This window comes from Coregonus clupeaformis, unplaced genomic scaffold (assembly GCF_020615455.1).
Source record: "Coregonus clupeaformis isolate EN_2021a unplaced genomic scaffold, ASM2061545v1 scaf0238, whole genome shotgun sequence".
Classification (NCBI taxonomy): domain Eukaryota; kingdom Metazoa; phylum Chordata; class Actinopteri; order Salmoniformes; family Salmonidae; genus Coregonus; species Coregonus clupeaformis.
In genome coordinates, this window is record NW_025533693.1 from 466813 (window position 1) to 484717 (window position 17905).

At 42.8% G+C, this 17905-nt stretch overlaps 1 protein-coding gene across 1 annotated transcript; it reads right to left on the bottom strand.

Moving 5' to 3' along the window:
- Positions 1–916: 916 nt before the first annotated feature.
- Positions 917–17768, bottom strand: LOC121557678 (two pore calcium channel protein 2-like). The gene is made up of 24 exons (XM_041871180.2): positions 17348–17768; positions 10816–10871; positions 10461–10537; positions 9973–10150; positions 9708–9824; positions 9472–9578; positions 8803–8875; positions 8418–8517; positions 8251–8316; positions 8100–8164; positions 7884–7993; positions 7687–7768; positions 7432–7518; positions 7145–7264; positions 6854–7042; positions 6368–6417; positions 5931–6030; positions 5621–5692; positions 5388–5461; positions 3472–3577; positions 2947–3029; positions 2441–2522; positions 2246–2337; positions 917–1492 (listed from the first exon to the last, which is right to left on the bottom strand). The coding sequence occupies exons 1-24, from the start codon at positions 17484–17486 to the stop codon at positions 1417–1419; spliced, it is 2301 nt and encodes a 766-aa protein (XP_041727114.2). The 5' UTR covers positions 17487–17768; the 3' UTR covers positions 917–1416.
- Positions 17769–17905: the final 137 nt, after the last annotated feature.

Below are 17905 nucleotides of genomic sequence, written 5' to 3' on the forward strand. Positions count from 1 at the left end.
TCCAGATAGCCCTTCACAGGCTAGCTAGCCTACATCATATCTCAATAGTCTGTCATATTGTCATGCAATGGGCTTTTAACCAGACATGTCCCTACATTCTTATGTGTTTGTGGACAGGGTTTGTGGTAAGGCCTTGCACGAGCCCAAACTCCCCAAGAGGAAAAGCAAACAAATAGTGGGAGGAGAGGAGGAGGTCAGAGCTTTGATGTCAGGCCCTCTGGAGGTTGGCTTGTTTGCCCTCGTCTGTTTCCAGTAAACATAATGCTTGAGTGTGTGGGGGTGTGGAGTGTCAACACCAGTGTGTGTGTGTGTACACTATTAGCATAGGACCACAGAACAAACCCCAGGGGCAATGTCTAGAATGGTGCCATGCTTGATCACCGTAATTATCTTTCTGATTGCATTTTATTATGACGTTGTAAAACATACAATTTCTACTATTCTCAAAAACACATGTTTCTCCCACTGCCCTCCAGGTAGAATAACAGTTCCCATTCCATTCCGCAGTGTGAGCAGGATTCCTCAGTCAAGACTTGCATGCCCCGGGGAGAGCTAAGAGCCCTTATCTGAAATGACCATCACCAGGATGCATCAGCAGGAATCTTCATTCATGCTTATCACTAACTAGCCTGACCTGATGAGTGTGGAGGAGGGAGATATCAGTTGGTGGTTATGACTGGAACACCCGAGGCTCTCAGAAAACACACAATGCTGACACCTTCCAACTGATTGCAACAGTCAGGTAATTATGTAACTTCAAGATGAAATTGTAGCTGTAGCTATCCAAGAGAGAATTGACCCAATGCAAAAAAACAACAAGGGCAGGCCATGTGTAAAATGTGTTTTACACATCTGAGAGAATCATTTCCAGCCATTCTAACCACATATTTCATAATGGATATAACAGTCACTGAGATAAAACCCATATTTCTTTATTTGCATAAAAATCCTATTTACATTGCAAGGCAGGTAAGCAAAAGAAACAGCTTTCATGACAAATATACGAATAAAAACTAGTCCTTTTCCCTTTTTACTCCCTATTAAATAAATTCATTAAGAACAGTGGTGTATTTTGTTTTGTTTGATGGCATCTAGTGACTGCCATCAAACGAAAGTGATAACAGACTTAACATGAACAAAACGCTTAGCAACTCAATCTTTCAATCTCAGTTTTAAAGTAACAGATGCAGGGAGTGAGGCAGTTGTTCAGTGGTTTGAGTGCAAAAACATCCAAAATGTGATAACATAGGACTAATCAGAATTGAGAGAGCTCTAACAATATTGTCACTTTTCTACTTTTGAGTCCCTGCCATTCACACAGACAAACGTGATAGCCAGTAAAGGCCCTGTTTATTTTGGATTGGTACAAGCCTGGTTGGACGTAGGGTCCAATGGCGTGTGAGGGGTGTAGGGTCTTCAGCTGAGATGCAGGTGAGGGTGCTGATGGAGTTGGGTGACCAGCTCCTCCTCTGTAGGCTCCTGAATGTGTTCTCTGGAAGGTACAGTGGAGTTTTAAAGACAGGACAAGAAACTGTGTCAAGAGACACACAATGAGTTGAAGAGAAGTACGCTCATGCAGGTGGCTGCTATAGTCCACAATGTGCATTTAGGGATGGGCATTAAGGGTTGGTCCCTGCCAAACATATCAACCACACCTTCAGCAAATATTTCAGCGACATGCGTTTAGTTGATTGAGTGGTTAAAAAGGTGGCAGGATGTTTTTGCTACCAATTACATTAGTGATGGGGGAAAAAATTGATAGTTATATATCACAATATTATTTTTATTCTATATTATATTGATACTTTGACTCCAAGCACCTAAGTATTGTGATAATATCGTATTGTGAGGTCCTTGGCAATTCCCAGCCCTAAATGATATAATGCATTATATGCAAGCTATGTTATGAAGAAATACATGCCCTTTTAGGGTTTGTTATCAGAAAGCTCACCAGAAACAATTGTCCAGACAAAAGCATTCCCGAAGATTTTTGGGAAAAGTTATACAGTATTGAAATGTGAGTGTCCAAAGAGCATGGTTTTAGGCAGTGCCTTTTGATGATAAATGACGTACAGCCAAAATATTTGACTGTGTTCACAGAGAACTGACAAAACCGCTAACAGTGACGGCATCCCAGTTTGTGACTGACCTCTAGGCCTAAAACCAACACCAAGTAGTATGAATATGCAACCGCCCAGACAATCAACAGAAGCAAAAAGCCAGAGCCAGTTAAAAAGCAACCTACCTGAACATGAGCTGGACGGTGGTCTCGTAGCCCGTTCGCTCAACGTCCGCCACTGAACATGTGACACTCCGGTCCCACTTATAGATGAAGTTCTTTTACAGAAAACAGGGTTATCATTGAGTTTACATTTTTCAGAAACATCTTGCACTTAAAATACAGTAAGTACAAATCAGGCCACCATAAGTTGATACATACCTCCAAGATGAGAGCCACAAACAAGTTGACCCACATGACAGAGGAGGTAAGCCACCAGGAGACAAAGTAGACCTTGGACCACCTGGGAGGAGAGAAGAAACTTGATCAACTGTTTACATGGACACATCACCATACCCATAATCACTGTTTTACAAAATGAGCCCCATGCACAATTAACTTGTCTTCATGCTCTTTAAGCAGGACAAATAATGAATGTGAACTATGGCCCCACTCCTACATGTATTTTCACTGTTACTAGCCTTGTTCCTGAGTTGGGTACAAAAACTTGTTTAACCAACCAAACAGTTGCAATTTTTTAGGGAACAACTGAAATTAGATAAATATTATGAAGTGGGAGCTCATTAAAGTAAGGCATGGCCCAAAATGAAAAGGACTGATGTCCTTCAGCGTCAACTGCTGTCCTCTAGTGGACAGGGAAACAAAGTGAAGCATCTGACAGTTGGATCATAAGACTCCTGTATCGTTTTGTATTATTGTTGGCTTACTCTGTGGTGTATCTGGTGTAGGCATCCATGAAGACTTGCCAGTTATTCACCACCATGATGTTGTAAAGGAGGACAAGGGAAGACTGAGCAAAACAGAAGGAGAGAAGAGAAAATAAATCACAGATTCGTGTCCACACTCTCTCAACATTTAGACACAATTGAAAGACTAATTTGATTGATCAGGACTCAAATGTCAACATACCCACCATGGTATTTTATGGGTGTCTTTTAAAAGTTACTTCAGTGCATTATCCCTTTGAGAGGTTACCCCCACAACACTAGCCTTCCCAGTCAGAGCCAGTACAGATGAGTCACAGATAGAATTCCAAGCATGTGTTTTACAGTTTCATTCCCTCTAAAGCCTATTCTCATTAAACCAGTCTCTTACAACAGTAGACAGGGCTATGCAGAGAATGCTATCGTTAAAGTCAGAATGTTCGCCTTGAGCTAAGCCTCCCCTGTGTTCTCTGCCTATGATTCTGCTTCACAGGCTGGCAGAGTGAGAGACAAGAGAAGGGTACCCACAGCAAAGTCGTCAAAGTTGTTTGGCCAGTAGCCCAGCTGCTCGTAGGAACCACACTCCATGGTGAAGTTAAAGGTGATGTTCTCCATACTGGAATTGGAGATCACACTGTAGAGGAATACATACAAAACAACTTCAATTACCCTACACAATAAACACATTAAAACAGCCATATTAGCTGGACGCTTATAAGAAATCCCGCTATGCCCTCCGACGAACCATCAAACTGGCAAAGAGTCAATACAGGACTAAGATTGAATCGTACTACACCGGCTCTGACGCTCGTCGGATGTGGCAGGGCTTGAAAACTTTTACAGACTACAAAGGGAAGCACAGCCGCGAGCTGCCCAGTGACACAAGACTTCCAGACGAGCTAAACCGCTTCTATGCTCGCTTCGAGGCAAGCAACCCTGAAGCATGCATGAGAGCACCAGCTGTTCCGGATGACTATGTGATCACGCTCTCGTGTAGCCAATGTGAGTAAGACTTTTAAGCAGGTCAACATTCAGACTGATTACCTGGACGTGTACTCCGAGCATGTGCTGACCAACTGGCAAGTGTCTTCACTGACATTTTCAACATGTCCCTGACTGAGTCTGTAATACCAACATGTTTCAAGCAGACCACCATAGTCCCTGTGCCCAAGGACACTAAGATAACCTGCCTAAATGACTACCGACCCATAGCACTGACGTCTGTAGCCATGAAGTGCTTTGAAAGGCTGGTCATGGCTCACATCAACACCATTATCCCAGAAACCCTAGACCCACTCCAATTTGCATACCGCCCCAAAAGATCCACAGATGATGCAATCTCTATTGCACTCCACACTGCCCTTTCCCACCTGGACAAGAGGAACACCTACGTGAGAATGCTATTCATTGACTATAGCTCAGCATTCAACACCATAGTGCCCTCAAAGCTCATCACTAAGCTAAGGATCCTGGGACTAAACACCTCCCTCTGCAACTGGATCCTGGACTTCCTGACAGGCCGCCCCCAGGTGGTAAGGGTAGGTAACAACACATCTGCCACACTGATCCTCAACATGGGGGCCCCTCAGGGGTGCGTGCTCAGTTCCCCTCCTGTAGTCCCTGTTCACCCATGACTGCATGGCCAGGCACGATTCCAACACCATCATTAAGTTTGCCGACGACACAACAGTGGTAGGCCTGATCACCGACAACGATGAGACAGCCTATAGGGAGGAAGTCAGAGACCTGGCCGTGTGGTGCCAGGATAACAACCTCTCCCTCAACGTGACCAAGACAAAGGAGCTTCCTGCCATCCAGGACCTCTATACCAGGCGGTGTCAGAGGAAGGCCCTCAAAATTGTCAAAGACTCCAGCCACCCTAGTCATAGACTGTTCTCTCTGCTACCGCATGGCAAGCGGTACCAGAGTGCCAAATCTAGGTCCAAAAGACTTCTCAACAGCTTCTACCCCCAAGCCATAAGACTCCTGAACTGCTAATCATGGCTACCCAAACTATTTGCACTGCCCCCCCACCCCCACCCCATCTTTTTACGCTGCTGCTACTCTGTTAATTATTTATGCATAGTCACTTTACTCTACCCACATGTACATATTACCTCAACTACCTCAACTAGCCGGTGCCCCTGCACATTGACTCTGCACCGGTACCCCTACTGTTATTTTATTTTACTTCTGCTCTTTTTTTCTCAACACTTTTTTGTTGTTGTTTTATTTTACTTTTTTTATTAAAAAATAAATGCATTGTTGGTTAAGGGCTGTAAGTAAGCATTTCACTGTAATTTCTACACCTGTTGTATTCGGCGCATGTGGCCAATAAAATTTTATTTTATTTTATTTTATTAGCTACTGTAGGAGGCCATTGCTACTTTGAGGTTTGTGAATAGGGTACAAGCTTTCAAAAATATAATTGTGTCAAACTGTACCTAATCTGCCCTGGAGCTGTGATGGCTCCCTGGAACAGCCAGATGCCAAGGACAGCAAACACATAGAACACCACCTAAAGAACAAAGAGGCATAAAACACAGATAGCTGTTAGCTGTGATAGGGCACTCATGATGTCCAGCAAACAGATGCCTAGTGTATAGAGATGCATTTAAAATGACTAGTTGGGTGAGAGAACAAAAGAGAAAAAAATAAGTGTAATTGAGTCACTCACCACTAGTATTCCTGCAAAAGCTCGGAGGTTTTTCACCAGGTCAACCAAAGTACTCGCTACAAGTGCCATCAGCTAAAAGAGGCATAAAAACACAAGGATGACTATTTCTATATGATAATACCAACATGCATAACCAGAGATGATAGAGACATTGGCTGTTCCAGGTATTGACATACCGGTACACCAAAATAGAGCAAAAGTCAAACAATAAACCATTTCCACCACTAGGTGGAGGCAAATACAACATATACAATGGTCTCGTCACATACTGTACATTGACAACGATGGCACTCCTACTACCACTCCTCACCTTGATATCAGGGATGATACGGAGGAAGCGGACGACGATGAGCATGTTGACCAGACGCACCATCTCCCACAGAGACATCAGACCACGCGACGCTGGGTTCCTGGGACAACCACACAACACAAAGGTTTATTCAATCTTACAGTGTTACTTAGTTAGTAACTTATCTATTACCATTCATCGGTTCATAGTGTTCTATTCAGTAACACTCTTCCTCTGCTATGTTTATCATGTGTATCACTATGTACCATATCTTCATTTCCATGTTTCGATTCCTGTTTTAGACCATCCCCATGTACCTGTGTGTGTGTGTGTAAACAAAGTTACTTTTTTATCACTATTGTTACTGTATATATAAATGAGCCCCATCCTTTAGGACAATTTCCTTATACAGAATGTATTTGTTGAGCGAGAAATATGACCGAAGTGAAGAGACCAACCATTTAGGAAATGGAAGCCTGTAGGTGGCAAAAATGGTGATCTGAAGGACCTGTTAAAAAAAAAAAAGAAGATAAATACTTTGAGTTATATTACCAAGACAGAAATACGCTTAAAGGGGCAGTACGTAGCTTTTTGGGCGACCCGGCCACATTCACATAGAAATGTGAGTTATAGATCTGTCATTCTCATTGAAAGCAAGTCGATCCATTCTATGTGCACTTTTTCTATGCTCCCCGTTCTTAAGTTACGTTTTAGTGTCTTTTTTCTTTCAGTTTTGTACTCCAGCTTCAAACAGCTGAAAATACAATACTTTAGGTTATTGAAAATATATTTCACAGCGGTTTAGATTGTACAATGATTCTCTACACACTATACATTGTTTGATTTGTCACATAAACTGAAATTAGGCGAAGCATTGAAATGGTGGAGTGATTTCTACATATTGCACCTTTAATATGTTTCCTTTCATTTACAGAATATCTTACCAGAAGGCAAACTGTGAGAAGTCCATCAAATATGTTGTTTCTGTATGACAGGTAGCCTCTCCATCCAAATGCTAATATCTTTAGACTCATCTCCATCAGGTAGTATAGAATAAAGAAACAGTTAATAACTTCCAAGTAGTAGTCATCCCGCTCTGCAATGGACTTCTCGGAGTTAAGCACCAGTATGGTCTGCAACACACAGAGAGAAACAGAGAGACCAAACAAGTTGAGTCTAATATGCTGGACGCACAAACAACAGGCACGACATATGTAAGAATGTCTTGGACTTACACAGATGCACATAACATTGGCCAGGGCTACGGCGTTGCCCACTATCATAACATAGTAGTGGCTGAAAACCACCTGAAGCCTCTGGAGGAGTGGGGAGTTGTACTCTGGCTTTGGAGGATGCTGCAGGAGAAAGACAATGAAGACTCATCAAATCATACAAGATCAATCTAGCTATCATTTAGACAAGTCAAATAAGACAGTTTAGAACCAACGTTGAAGTTAACCCAAAACAGTAACATTGATCCACAGTGGAGACGCACAGAGCAGTTCTTTAGATGTGGCCCCACCTCTTTGATGCGGTCCTTGTCCAGCTCATCAAACAGCCTCCGGAAGGCCTCCCACTGGATGAAGCCATCTGACAACTGCTGCACTCTCTACAGGTTGACCCGTGGGAGAGGAGAAAATGAGAGAGAGTGGGAAAAAAGAGAGAGAGAGAGAGAGTGAGAGAGAGAGAGAGACGGGGAAACACGCACATTCAAAGGAAGTCACATTCAAAAGTTTATCCACACGTTCTAAAGATTTCCACTGTTGTCTTTTCTCACCTTGATGATGGCTTGTCTGTAGTATGACTTCATTTGTACCCTCGCCATGACCTGCAAAGATGCATCCACCCGCACACGCTCTCTGCGAGGGACAAGATGTAAGGCCATTCAGTGTGTGTGTGTGTCTTTGTGTGTGTGTCTTTGTGTGTGTGTCTTTGTGTGTGTAGGGCTAAGTATAAGAGAATGAGCAGTCTTACACATGCTCCTCTGAGTGTGTAGCATCCTGACCCCGCCCCTGGCAGGACATGACCTCGAAGGCAGCTCTGATGCCCAGTCTCCTCCTTAGGATGGACGCCTGGACAGACATCTGCCACAAGAGAACAGTTTCTTTATTATATTCTATGGGGTTTACACTGTACCTTTAAATGCTCTGATATTTAATCATATCAATCCAGTGGCAGTCTTAAACTCACCAGCAGGTATCCCCTGAACTGGTTGTAAATGATGGCAGTTAGTAAGTTCATCAAGAAGTAGGTTCCTGGAAGCAGTGAATAAGACCAATTAACAACAGACTGTGTTACCATATTTTCCTTGTCTCTTAACAGTTTGGTGGCTAGTTCTTACCAAAACCACTAAACATAATGAAGAAGATGGAGTATCCTCGGTTTAAGGAATAGGCAGGAATCATCACTGTTAAAAACACAAAGACAGGTTTAGGTGGAGGAGACAACTGTATAGTATGCAGCAGAAAATATATGTTTCATTCACTATGAACAACACAGTGAACTTACCATCAGGGTTATTGGCTGTAGTGAGGAGCACCAAGAGAGAGGAGAGAGACGTGGGCAAGTCTCTGAAGTAGGCCTCCCACTCCCCATTGTGCTTTGGGTTCTAGGGACAAAACATAAGTAATATGGAGATATTTAACTCCCTTATAATAACAATGTTAAATGGACACACATTGTGCTTTATCCTGGTCATGTTGGGGTGAGTTTCTGTTCAGGTCTCTATTCAGGTAGGTGTAATACTACACATCTACCACTGGTTGGTGTTAAAGCTCTGTTAAAGCCTGTACCACCGGGTGGATAAAACAGTAGTGAGGTAAGGTAAAAGGGCATGTTCAGGCTTGAGAACTGGGCGTCAACGGTACAGCCAGCGGGGTGTAACAGGGCGTACCTCTCCTTTAGCAAAGAGCAGCATGCCAATCATGGTGAAGAGGCAGAGATGGAGAGCCAGGAGCAGGATAACACTGGGAGGCAAGAGAGAGAGGAGAGGTGCATTAGACACACCTCTGCAATGACAGTCAGGCCTATATACGTATACAAGTATATTAGGGTGCCGTCTGTACTGAAACAAGAGTGAATCATGTATCAGTATATAACCCTAAATATACCCTATAGTGCAGTTTTAGGGAATTACGTATGTGAAACACAGAAGTGAGAGTATTTTGAGGTTGACAATAATTGTAAAGCTGTGAAATGAAGATATTTACATTTTACATAATTTAGCAGACGCTCTTATCCAGAGCGACTTACAGTTAGTGCATACATTATTCTTTTTTATTTTCATACTGGCCCCCCGTCGGAATCGAACCCACAACCCTGGCGTTGCAAACGCCATGCTCTACCAACTGAGCTACCTCCCTGCCGGCCATTCCCTCCCCTACCCTGGGCCAATTGTGCGCCGCCCCATTGGTCTCCCGGTTGCGGCCAGCTACAGCAGAGCCTGGTTTCGAACCAGGATCTCTAGTGGCGCAGTGGTCTAAGGCTCTAGTGGCCTTAGACCACTGCGCCACTCGGGAGGTTATATGAGATTTAATAAAGTGTTGGTGGTAAACACAATTACCTGGCTATCTCTGGGAGGGTCCTCTTGATGCACTTTAATGTTTTCTTCATCAGGGAGGAGTTTTGAAGGAGGAAGAATGGCCGAATGAGTCTCCTAACTCGTAAGTTCTGCCATTGACAACAAAGGGAAAGAGCAACATTCCATTTGAATCTTTGTATTGTAAACCATGTCTTTATGAACTGTTAAGAGACATATTACACAGGATGTATAAACTAACATTTTGAATATGATCTCACCTGTTCACAATACATGCTCAACGTCAATGTCCAATCAATTACAGATGCTGAGATGACCATGATGTAGACAACCAACCACTTGCATTTCCGGAACTCCTCCCAACCAATCAAATAGCTCTAAGAACAATAGATTAAGTTAGAGCCATATATATGTTATTGCAAATAAAGATAGAAAATGGATTTTCATGTACTTTGAGATTTCTTGTTGCCCATCTACTGTATCTCTTCACCGTTGACATTGGCAGAAACATGGTCTGATGGTTACCTTGGTAGCGAGGTCAATGGCAAAGATGATGAGGCAGACTATCTCTATGCCCTCTGTCAGGCCACAAGGGGGCTCCCAGGCGGGAGGTCTGAAGCGAGGGTCTGATGTGTAGGAGAGGGATGAGGGCCTCTCGATGAAAGCCAGCATCAAGACGACCGCAATAGTCAGGCCCAGCCCCCTGAGCAACACAGACAGTCATTTAACAATGACACAAAACCCCTGAGTGGGTTTCAAACTGAGAACAGGAAGGGTGATGGTTGGCTTCACCTTCATAAAGTGCTCTTCTCACTACACTTAACCACAGAGGAAGTTAAGACAGGACAGAGTTAAGTCATGGCAATGCTGATGACAATACTGAGTGTGGTCACACATTGCAGTGAGACGCAGTGCAGATGGATATAATGACTGACTTTAGAGGATAGGACAAATATAAGAATATAAACATGCAGAACAATATTATTTGACTCATTATGACAGTAGCAGCTTACCATTGCCATATCCTGGAGAAGTACCACCTGTACAGACGTAATGAGATTGCATCCACCCTATGATTGATGGATCGGTACTGTAGAAGAAGAAACACATTTCATTGTTTTACATTTTAATCATTTAGCAGACGCTCTTATCCAGAGCGACTTACAGTTAGTGAGTGCATACCATTTTTTGTTTCTTTTTATCTTTTTTTATACTGGCCCCCCGTGGGAATCAAACCCACAACCCTGGCGGTGCAAGCGCCATGCTCTACCAACTGAGCTACACGGGGCCCAGTTTAGGGACAGTTCATAAAAAGAATATATTTCAATCAGTTACAGTGACAGTTCATATAAAGAATATATGTTTCACCTGTATGGCGTCCTCAATAAACACAACAGCTTGCTGGAGGTAGAGATCCTCATCACCTGTGTAGGAGGAGAGGAAAATACTGTAAAAACTGTAAAAACAAACAGTGCCTATCAATAGCTTTTCTCAAGCAAATAAAGTCATAATTTGTATTGACTGAAAACAAAAGATTGAAAACAAACCTATCTACCTATCTGTAGTTTTTCTCAAGCGGATTAATAAACCACAACCAAAAACCAAAACCTTGCATCTCATGCTCACCTTTTATCAGTGGCCACTGATTCTATAACAAAAACAGTACAGTCAGTTCCACAGAGGTCAAAGTCTGAGCCCATATCCTAATCCTACTGTAGGCCTGTGTGCATGTGTATGCAGTAAAGTTCAACACTAGCACGTCTGAATTCATCTTAGTCTTTCAAATATTCCAATCGAATTATAACCAAGTCTGGATGAATAGTGTGCTCCAAGCATCGCTCGCCAGGTCAGATTAAATTAGATACGGATTGCAGGCATTTTTCCACAGAGCTGATCAGACATCTAAATGTCAACTGAACCCTCTTTCACTTAATGGACTGGACTGTCACTTCAACTAAATTATTATTTTCAGTTTGGGCCTACAACAATGAATCCAATTCATACAGCTATTCTGGTCTGTGTCAATAAGCCATATCATGTCCTGGATTTGTCTTTGACCCCATTTAACCTACGCTATAAAAGTATGTGGACACCCCTTCAAATTTGTGGATTTGGCTATTTCAGCCACACTCGTTGCTGACAGGTGTATAAAATAGAGCACACAGCCATGCAATCTTCATAGACAAACATTGGCAGTAGAATGGCCCGTACTAAAGAGCTCAGTGACTTTTAACATGGCACCGTCATAGGATGTCACCTTTCCAACAAGTCAGTTGTTCAAATTTCTGCCCTGCTAGAGCTTCCCCGGTCAACTGTAAGTGCTGTTATTATGAAGTGGAAATGTCTAGGAGCAACAACGGCTCAGCCGCGAAGTGGTAGGCCACACAAGCTCACAGAATGGGACCTCTGAGTGCTGAAGCGTGTAGTGCGTAAAAATGGTCTGTCCTCGGTTGCAACACTCACTACCGACTTCCAAACTGCCTATGGAAGCAACGTCAGCACAAGAACTGTTGGTCGGGAGCTTCATGAAATGGGTTTCCATGGCCGAGCAGCTGCACACAAGCCTAAGATCACTATGCGCAATGCCAAGCGTCGGCTGGAGTGGTGTAAAGCTCGCCGCCATTGGACTCTGGAGCATTGGAAACGCGTTCTCTGGAGTGATGAATCACGCTTCACCATCTGGCAGTCCGACGGACGAATCTGGGTTTGGCGGATGCCAGGAGAACGTTACCTGCCCGAATGCATAGTACCAACTGTAAAGTTTAGTGGAGGAGGAATAATGGTCTAGGGCTGTTTTTCATGGTTCGGGCTAGGCCCCTTAGTTCCAGTGAAGGGAAATCTTAACACTACAGCATACAATGACATTCTAGACAATTTTGTGCTTCCAACTTTGTGGCAACAGTTTGGGGAAGGCCCTTTCCTGTTTCAGCATGACAATGCCCCCGTGCACAAAGCGAGGTCCATACAGAAATGGTTTGTCGAGATCGGTGTGGAAGAACTTGACTGGCCTGCACAGAGCCCTGACCTAAACCCCATCGAACACCTTTGGGAAGAATTGGAATGCAGACTGCGAGCCGGGCCTAATCGCCCAACATCAGTGCCCGACCTCACTAATGCTCTTGTGGCTGAATGGAAGCAAGTACCTGCAGCAATGTTCCAACATCTAGTGAAAAGCCTTCCCAGAACAGTGGAGGCTGTTATAGCAGCAAAGGGGGTACCAACTCCAAATTAATGCCTATGATTTTGGAAAGATGTTCGACGAGCAGATGTCCACATACTTTTGGCCATGTAGTGTATTTCATTACATGACTGTCTTTCAAACGCTTTGTGTGGGGTGTAAAGAAGAGCTACTGTACATCATCAGTAAAATGGGATGTCTGAAAAGGGCAGAGTAATCTAGGGCAGGGCAATCCTTGTTCAACAGGACATAACACAATGTGGAGCTTGGCATTTCAACCTGTTTCATTGCAATTCATAGGATTTGGGACTTTATTGTTTAAAATCATTGGATTTTATTGTTTCCCTCCATATAGCATGACAAGAATGATAGGCTTCATTCAAATTCTCAACATACAGTTGAACCGTTTACCCAGAATCCCACTGCCTCTGCAATGTCGCTCCACTGGTCTAACTTTTAAAGGTACATTTTCCAGTCATAATACATGGTCACATTCATGTTTGATAGTGTTTCCCTTTTCAGATGACTATTATTTTCTCCCCATGTTTTGAAAGAACATGTCCCGCCCATAGAGCAATTGTTAGTAGCCCAGACTGGATGACTCATATTAGACTTTGTTTCCCTCCACACTACCACTGCTGACTACAACCACATTATGTGTCATCAATCATCATGGCTGTCTCTGACAGGGCAACTTTTTTATCAAAAGCAGTCCACAATGTGCTGCCAAAGAAAACTTCCTGTCAATGATTTCTACTGTCACCAAGCATGTTATAGATTTTTTATCAACACATCGTGGACCATTCAAATAGAGTTTTGAGGCATTAAAAACAATTGGTAACACGTTACTTGAAGCATAGCGTCATAACACCTTATAACATGGTCATAACCATGTCATAACATGTTATAACAGTTGGCATAGCTTGTCAAAACCTGTCATAACACTGTCATAACACTGTCATGACACATATATGTATACGTGTTGTGAGATATATTGCAATGTTTCATGGCTGGTTATGACACCTACATAAGAGTGTCAAAACCCACAAAACCTACCAAACAAGGCAAACCATTCCATTCCAGCATAGCCTACTTGTAAATAGTATGTTTTATAACATTACCTGAAATTGGCAATTTTATTACCATGGTAATTGCACACACATTGATGTAAAACCTGTTCCTACCTCAGTGTTCTGTTGTTGATGACTGGAATGAATGCAGGAGCAGGACAGCATTTGTGACTTATGACTGATATATGGTGTAGGTACGTGATAGGCCTCCAGACAGTAGTATGTTCTTTAACAAGTTTATTTTTATTTTTATTTTTTATGTACTTTGTCTGGAACCCATGTGTCAAATGTAATTTATAATATTTTACTTCAAAAGGCATACTTGACATAAATTCAAGAGGTCATGAAATTATATATATACTGTATATACAGTGTATACAGTGGGGTCCGAAATTATTGACACCCTTGTCAAGGCCTTGATAAAATGATAAAATGAGCAAAAATGACTGTATATAATAAATAATGTAAATACTGAGCTATATTGTATGCTCAACAAATGGGGAAATTATACTATTTTATACTAATACAATTGCTCAGAGAAAAATATTTTGTTTAACAAGTAATACATTTTTTCTCAAAAATGATTGACACCCCTGTTTTCAATACCTCACCTTCCGGGGATAATGGCACTGAGTTAGCTGTACTGTTGTTGCCTATAACGATACAATGCATGGGTGAATATTTAGCTAGTGGTTTTGTACACCACCATCTGTAGTGATTAACAAACACTAACTAGCTATCTAGGTAGCTAGCTAGCTACATGAATAGTTGATAGCTAACATAGCTAACGTTAGCTATACAGTGAGGGAAAAAAGTATTTGATCCCCTGCTGATTTTGTACGTTTACCCACTGACAAAGAAATGATCAGTCTATAATGTTAATGGTAGGTTTATTTGAACAGTGAGAGACAGAATAACAACAAAAAAATCAAGAAAAACGCATGTCAAAAATGTTATAAATTGATTTGCATTTTAATGAGGGAAATAAGTATTTGACCCCCTCTCAATCAGAAAGATTTCTGGCTCCCAGGTGTCTTTTATACAGGTAACGAGCTGAGATTAGGAGCACACTCTTAAAGGGAGTGCTCCTAATCGCAGCTTGTTACCTGTATAAAAGACACCTGTCCACAGAAGCAATCAATCAATCAGATTCCAAACTCTCCACCATGGCCAAGACCAAAGAGCTCTCCAAGGATGTCAGGGACAAGATTGTACATTTACATTTACATTTTAGTCATTTAGCAGACGCTCTTATCCAGAGCGACTTACAGTTAGTGAGTGCATACATTTTAATACTGGCCCCCCGTGGGAATCGAACCCACAACCCTGGCATTGCAAACGCCATGCTCTACCAACTGAGCTACATCCCTGCCGGCCATTCCCTCCCCTACCCTGGACGACGCTGGGCCAATTGTGCGCCGCCCCATGGGTCTCCCGGTCGCGGCCGGCTACGACAGAGCCTGGATTCAAACCAGGATCTCTAGTGGCACAGCTAGCACTGCGATGCAGTGCCTTAGACCACTGCGCCACTCGGGAGTTATTGTAGACCTACACAAGGCTGGAATGGGCTACAAGACCATCGCCAAGCAGCTTGGTGAGAAGGTGACAACAGTTGGTGCGATTATTCGCAAATGGAAGAAACACAAAATAACTGTCAATCTCCCTCGGCCTGGGGCTCCATGCAAGATCTCACCTCGTGGAGTTGCAATGATCATGAGAACGGTGAGGAATCAGCCCAGAACTACAGTGGAGGATCTTGTCAATGATCTCAAGGCAGCTGGGACCATAGTCACCAAGAAAACAATTGGTAACACACTACGCCGTGAAGGACTGAAATCCTGCAGCGCCCACAAGGTCCCCCTGCTCAAGAAAGCACATATACAGGCCCGTCTGAAGTTTGCCAATAAACATCTGAATGATTCAGAGGAGAACTGGGTGAAAGTGTTGTGGTCAGATGAGACCAAAATGGAGTTCTTTGGCATCAACTCAACTCGCCATGTTTGGAGGAGGAGGAATGCTGCCTATGACCCCAAGAACACCATCCCCACTGTCAAACATGGAGGTGGAAACATTATGCTTTGGGGGTGTTTTTCTGCTAAGGGGACAGGACAACTTCACTGCATCAAAGGGACGATGGACGGGGCCATGTACTGTCAAATTTTGGGTGAGAACCTCCTTCCTTCAGCCAGGGCATGGAAAATGGGTCGTGGATGGGTATTCCAGCATGACAATGACCCAAAACACACGGCCAAGGCAACAAAGGAGTGGCTCAAGAATAAGCACATTAAGGTCCTGGAGTGGCCTAGCCAGTCTCCAGACCTTAATCTCATAGAAAATAAGTGGAGGGAGCTGAAGGTTCGAGTTGCCAAACGTCAGCCTCAAAACCTTAATGACTTGGAGAAGATCTGCAAAGAGGAGTGGGAAAAAATACCTGCAAACCTGGTGGCCAACTTCAAGAAACGTCTGGCCTCTGTGATTGCCAACAAGGGTTTTGCCACCAAGTACTAAGTCATGTTTTGCAGAGGGGTCAAATACTTATTTCCCTCATTAAAATGCAAATCAATTTATAACATTTTTGACATGCGTTTTTCTTGATTTGTTTGTTGTTATTCTGTCTCTCACTGTTCAAATAAACCTACCATTAAAATTATAGACTGATCATGTCTTTGTCAGTGGACAAACGTACAAAATCAGCAGGGGATCAAATACTTTTTTCCCTCACTGTATGTTATGAAAACGTTGATAAAGGGGGATTTTGATGTGTTTGAGAATGTGTGAATGTGTTTGCTATTGGTATGTAGTCTTAGCTTTCAGTGTTTCTTTCTTTAGCGGTATTACCGCATTGTTGCATTCTCTATTCTGATTTCTGTTCTTTACTTATATTTTTCAGAGAAAGTAGCTAGCTCATGCATCTGCATCCATTGTTGAGGTAAAGACCTTGAGGGAGGCTGCCATAAACAAACTTGGAGTCTAACTTCTTGTGAGTGACCTCAAAGCCATGTTTCAGCCGACTCACGTAAAATTACAGTTGAATGACAATTGCCAATAATGTAATGATTGATCATCATTATTCTTTGTTGTCTTGACCTGAGATACTCATCACAGTATCAGTCACAAATCTCTCTCTGTCTCTCTCACAGATTGAGAAGGAATTCAGAAGGATTACAACCATCCCGCTTCAGTCCACCTTCATGGAGAAACTGGACCATTACAAGACTGTTGTCCTTGTTCAAGATGAGAGGAGATGCTGCAAAGGAGGAGATGCAGAGCATCCTGGAAGTGCTACGGGGTATGCGCTCATGATACAGTCACATTACAGTCAATAACTACATTTGGTGACAATTTGGTTAATGTGGTTGGTTGACTGTAGCATATACATACACTTTAATTGCTTCTCATGTAAGTGCAACACCGTCCAGGCAAGAAGAGACTGGGTGATCAGTGTCCTGATCGTATACTTCGGCGAAAGGGTAGAGGACCTTATCATATGTCATATGTCACAACAGGTCTAAATATATGTCATGACAGTGTTATGAAAATATGACAGATTATGACAAGTTATGTGAGCTGTTATGACATGAAATGGTTATGACCATGTTATAATATGTTATGAAGCTATGCTTCAAATATTGTGAACTACTGAATCGCTTACCCCCTTCGACACAGCAGGACTCTGCTGCAACCGAGTAGGACAGACGTCTCGTCTTTGGGGATCCCTTTTCAAGGTGATCATTGTGGTCAGGGTGGGAGCCGTAGTTAATGCTTCCAGTCAGCAGTGGTTCCGATTCCATCCAGTAGATTTGACCTAACTAAGCGAGTGTAAACTTGTTTATGACGGCGCCTGTAACTCAGGTAAAACAAACTGAACCTCCGCCAAGTCTAAATGGCCAGTTTTAGTAAAGAGAATTAGAACTATACTGTAACTGTCAGAAAGACAGAAAACATGTTATGCTGTCAAAAACGTGTAAATTCATTAAATCTAGTTACAGACAGTTTCTCCCCTTAGCTACGACAGTACGGGAAATCTGTTTTTAGGAAACGAACTAGCTATTCTACTCCTCCCTGTGTCCTCAAGTATCACTTTTCACCAGCTTGTGACTCACCGCGCCAGTGAGCTATATGGCGCGCAACTCAAAAGAGTCAGCCTGTCCAAAAAACTGCCTCTAGAAGCTCTTATGTAAAACAATGGTTGTCTACTTTGGCACAGTCT

Bases quoted from the DNA above. Each gene is read 5' to 3' on its own strand.
- LOC121557678 (XM_041871180.2), bottom strand. From the start codon at position 17,486: ATGGAATCGGAACCACTGCTGACTGGAAGCATTAACTACGGCTCCCAC. The intron at 9,579-9,707 runs GTGAGATCATAT...TGTCAATGGCAG, and splicing joins TGAGCATGTATTGTGAACAG to AACTTACGAGTTAGGAGACT. The intron at 7,043-7,144 runs GTAAGTCCAAGA...TGTGTGTTGCAG, and splicing joins CCAATGTTATGTGCATCTGT to ACCATACTGGTGCTTAACTC.